The 5,000-nt window shown below is 50.1% G+C and overlaps 1 protein-coding gene across 2 annotated transcripts in view; it reads left to right on the forward strand.

Annotated features, from left to right (window-relative positions):
- bach2b (BTB and CNC homology 1, basic leucine zipper transcription factor 2b) overlaps positions 1 to 4,405 on the forward strand; it is a 77,866-nt gene extending 73,461 nt beyond the window's left edge. For both annotated transcript variants that reach the window (XM_015975473.3, XM_070549769.1), the window contains 2 exons: positions 2,981 to 3,187; positions 3,725 to 4,405. In XM_015975473.3, coding sequence (XP_015830959.1) covers positions 2,981 to 3,187; positions 3,725 to 4,207 — 690 coding nt within the window. In that variant the 3' untranslated portion in view covers positions 4,208 to 4,405. The remainder of the gene's footprint in view (positions 1 to 2,980; positions 3,188 to 3,724) is intronic.
- The last annotated feature ends 595 nt before the right edge of the window (positions 4,406 to 5,000 follow it).

Below are 5,000 nucleotides of genomic sequence, written 5' to 3' on the forward strand. Positions count from 1 at the left end.
CGCTTTTCCTGGATCACCTTTTGTGCTGCGTGAAGACCTGGAAACTTCCTGTTGTCCAAACCTGAGGAGCAGCACTCTTCTGCCATCTCGTGGCCAAAATCTGAACGACACAATCCTAATGAAATCGCACCACGTGATTAAAGCTGATTAATTTATCCAAGCATTCCTCACTATCTCTTGGAAAATTGTAAATGGGTGCTGGCAAGTTGATGTTTTAGTTTTTTGGTGACTTAATCAGAATTTTAACCTAAAAGTTTGTAAACCTCAAAGCCAGAGCTCCTCCTCCAGCTGTGACCCTGAGCAGGAACCAAGCCCCCATAATCCGGGTCTGGATATGAAGCAAAACAGGAAGTGCCTCGGTCTGGCCTGGAAACTGCTCCGGGATTTTCAGCCTCTCAACTTAGACCATTAGTTGTAGCTTTTGTGCGTCTTTTTGGATATTTTTGTGCAATTGTTGGACAAAATGACTTGCTGTGGTATTAATTGCACTAATAGAGCGTCCAAGGAGTCTCCACTTCATTTCTAAGTAAAATTATATTTATGTATTTATGTCGATGGTTTTAGGTCACTGCCGCTCTTGCGCTAGCTGAACTTAGATTTTAACATGTACTGTTTAACCATCCATACATACATCTATTTTCATCCACTAATCCGGAGTCGGGTCGCGGGGTCAGTAGCCTAAGGCGAGAGGCCCAGATTTCCCTCTCCCCAGCCACTTGGGCCAGCTCCTCCGGGGGAATCCCAAGATGTTCCCTGGCCAGGTGAGAGACATAGTCCCTCCTCCTGGGTCTACCTTTAGGTCTCCTCCCGGTTGGACGTCCCCGGAAATCCTCACCAGGAGGCATCCTAACGAGATGCCCGAGCCACCTCAACTGGCTCCTCTCGATGTGGAGGAGCAGCAGATCTACTCCGAGCCCCTCCTGCATGACCGAGCTTCTCACCCTATCTCTAAGGGAGAGCCCAGACACCCTGTGGAGAAAACTCATGTCGGCCGCTTGTATCCGTGATCTCGTTCTTTCGGTCACTACCCAAAGCTCGTGACCATAGGTGAGGGTAGGAACGTAGAACGACCGGTAAATCGAGAGCTTCTCCTTCTGACTCAGCTCTCTCTTCACCACGACAGACCGGTACAACGCCCGCATCGCTGCAGATGCAGCACCAATCCACCTATCGATCTCACGCTCCAGTTTTCCCTCACTCCTGAACAAGACCCCGAGATACTTAAACTCCTCCACTTGGGGCAGGACCTCATCCCTGACCCGGAGAAGGCATTCTACCCTTTTCCGAATCAAGACCATGGTCTCAGATTTAGAGGAGCTGATTCTCATCCCAGCTGCTCCACACTCGGCTGCGAACCGCTCCAGCGGGAGTACTGTTTAACCATGACATTTAGATGTAATAGGGTAAAATCCAGTGCATTTAACATAATGCTGCACTTAAGAAAATGGGTTGAAATATGACATGTTGGTGGAGCTGGGTTCCCACTATCGGTATGGTCCCCTCCCCCCAGCGGCAGCTCTGCACATCTCTGATCTCAGCGGCGCTTGTCTGCTGTGCGGCTGCCGGCTTGTGGAGGTCTCAGAGACCTCTGTGTTCCACCCGGTTCTACCCAGCGGTCAGCCCGGCGTATCTCTGTCTCAGAGGCTCTGGTGTTGTGCACAGTTAACTCCGGTTGTAGCTAGGTAGCTACCTCCGTTAGCTTAGCTCCCACCTCTGCGTTAGCTTTGGGTTAGCTTGTCGCTACATCGCTTCAGTTCAACGGGTGTCGTCATTTGATCCCAGCCTTACAGCCCCACCCTCAGCTCCTCCTCTCTTCCCTTTTGTGGAATTGTCTGGGCTTGACGGAACCTGTGACACGGTCAAACTGGCGGTGGTGGCCACCTCCCATTTGGCCTCAACAACGTGTTATTGGAGCCTATAGACACGAATTGTCCAGTGTATATGTCGATGGCAGGAACACGTGTGTGGAAGTGGACAGATGGAAATCACTATCTGTTATCAAGCTGAAATCAAACTAATTTGACTTTAATTGAACAAATCTTTTATCTCAGTTCCTAGATTCAGGAGTCAGACGAATTTCTTTGTTTCTATGAAGATGTTTTGTTCTTCATCCGGTCAGAACAAGAGTGCAACGCACCAACCCTGTCAGCTGAAGGAGAGCTTCACTGATGTCGGCTAGCTTATTCTCTCCTGGGGTGGTCGGGGTGATCATGCTCATTAAGCCTTTCTAGTTGTTTGGTTCCCTTACATTGAGGTCAGGTGATTGAAGAGGTCCTGTTCCATATTTGCTGGCTCGACTAGAAGGACCAGGTTCTGGAAAAAGAGAACCTTCTGCTGCATTTCTTATTGAACTTGTGAAACTTTACCTTTTCCTCATCCACGCTAGAACTGGACCATCTCATCACTTCAGTCTTAGCTTGATTGCCATCCATCCATTTTCTTCCACTCATCTGGGGTCGGGTCACGGGGGCAGCAGCCCAAGCAGGGAGGCCCAGACTTCCCTCTCCCCAGCTACTTGAGCCAGCTTCTCCGGGGGAATCCTAAAGCGTTCCCTGGCTCGCTGAGAGACATAGTCTCTCCAGCGTTTCCTGGTTTTCCTTTAAATGTCTTCCCAGTTAGACTTGACCAGAAGACCTCACCAGGGGGCATCCTGACCAGATGCCCAAGCCACCTCAGCTGGCTCCTCTGAATGTGGAGGAGCAGCTTGTTTGCATAAAGTGATTTTAAAAAGTCTTTGGTGAGGTTGTCAGCAGGTGTTCCTCAAGTACCTGTCCTTGGACCACTATTACTCTACATATCACTGATCTGGCACCCATAACTGCGATATGCCGATGACATGGTAGTTTATATACATGTTGGTAGCATGATGCGATTAACATTTGAAAGAACCACGTCTTTCATTAGCTGTTTGCTACTCAAGCTTTAGCGGAGAACACATGTGGTATCTGGGGCTAAACCGGTCTTTCTCTTTATTTTCCAGGTGAAGCTCCCCTTTCCTATTGATCAAATCACAAATCTTCCACGGAATGACTTCCAGATGTTGGTAAAAATGCACAAATTGACCTCGGAGCAGCTGGAGTTCATCCATGATGTGAGGAGGCGGAGTAAAAACCGCATAGCGGCGCAGCGCTGTCGCAAGAGGAAGCTTGACTGCATTCTTAACCTGGAGTGTGAGATCAGAAAACTGGTGAGTGAGGGTCAGGGCAGAGGTGTGCTGATGCTTCAGTGCTCACGGGAACATCGTCATGTTGTTGTTGTTGTTGTTGTCTCCTCACCCTGCGTGTATTTCACTAGGTTTCATTTATGTTTATTTAATACGTTAGATTGGATTCTCAATGTTTTCATTTAACTTTGTGGCTAGATTTGTTTATTGTTGCTAGAGGAGTAAAACAGTTTGAATGTGTGCGTGCGTGTGTGTGTGTGTGTGCGTGCGTGCTTGTGTGTGTGTGTGTGTGTGTGTGTGTGTGTGTGTGTGTGTGTGTGTGTGCGTGTGCGTGCGCGTGCGTGCGTGCGTGCGTGTGTGTGTGTGCGTGCGCGTGTGTGTGTGTGTGTGTGTGTGCGTGCGTGCGTGCGTGTGTGTGTGTGTGTGTGTGTGTGTGTGTGTGTGTGTGTGTGTGTGTGTGTGTGTGTGTGCGTGCGTGCGTGCTTGTGTGTGTGTGTGTGTGTGTGTGTGTGTGTGTGTGTGTGTGTGTGTGTGTGTGTGTGTGTGTGTGTGTGTGTGCAGGTGTGTGAGAAGGAGAAGTTGCTGACTGAGAGGAACCAGCTGAAGGCCTGTATGGGAGAGCTGTGGGAGAACTTCTCCTGCCTTTCCCAGGAGGTGTGCCGGGACGTCCACCTGAGCCCGGAGCAGGTCCAGTCCCTGCACCACTACTGCCCCGTGCTGCGGCCGGCCAATTCCACTGCCAGCAACAGTGCTGCCCCTGAGCTGAGGCCCACCCACAGCGCCCCCGCCACCACCAGCATCGACCTCACCTCCCATTCTGGCTCAGCCACTCCAGAACCCAGCTTCCACGGATCGCCCGGCCCGTCAGAGAACCAGCTCAACTCCGCCGTCAGGAATGGTGCGGACAGAGATGCAGACGACCAAGACACCAGCTTGAACCCAGCATCGGAACGATCCAACCAGACAGTAACGGTGGATTTTTGCCAGGAAATGACTGAGAAGTGTACGACAGACGAGCAGCCGAGGAAGGACTGTACCAAGTAGAACCCGTTTTTGACCCATTTGTTGTTCTGGATGTTTTTGTATTATTTAACTTTACTCCTCTGACAAACCCTCTCTGGGTTGTGAAATGTTCAGCCTTTGCCAGTGTTCACTCAGCAACAAGCTTTGTATTTATGTCCGTGCCGTTTTTATGATGTTTTTATTTGTGTTTGCGTTTTTTTGAACTGTTGACACTAACGTTGTCTTAACAGCAGCAATACTGTTCTACAGACGTTCTTGTACCATGACAGAGGGGGATCCTCTCACCCAGCCCTTACAGTGGTGCTACACTCGCTCCAGCAGGAACCTCTACGGCGGAGACTTTTACGTGTCACAACTCAAAGTTGAACCTCATTGGACCTAAACAGCAGCTCTTTGTTTAAAAACGGAGTCTTTCCCCTGAATCCAGTCGTTGCCACACATCCACTGTAGCCCTGACTGGTTCTCCGTCTGCGCTGTGACAACAGACGTGTGTGCAGCATTAACTCTGAGCTTCTCTAGTCACCTGCCCAAACGGCTGTCCCTCTGGTTAGGCACCATCCACACGAGAAACACACACGGTTCACCGTTTCAGCCTCACGTCCACACAGGTAGGATGTTTCTTAATGATGACATCATAGCCCCACCTTTAACTCATCCTACAAGCCCAACGGCTTCAGGAACCTTTTCTAGGAACCAGAGAAGTTTCCTGGGCCTCTCTAGGGTCCAGGGTCAAACAGATCCCAGGGGAGGATGTTCCCTGCAGGATGAACACCTGAAGAGCAGAGGTGGCTGCTGTGAGTCAGCCTGAAGCTCG

This window comes from Nothobranchius furzeri, chromosome 3, assembly GCF_043380555.1.
Source record: "Nothobranchius furzeri strain GRZ-AD chromosome 3, NfurGRZ-RIMD1, whole genome shotgun sequence".
NCBI lineage: Eukaryota > Metazoa > Chordata > Actinopteri > Cyprinodontiformes > Nothobranchiidae > Nothobranchius > Nothobranchius furzeri.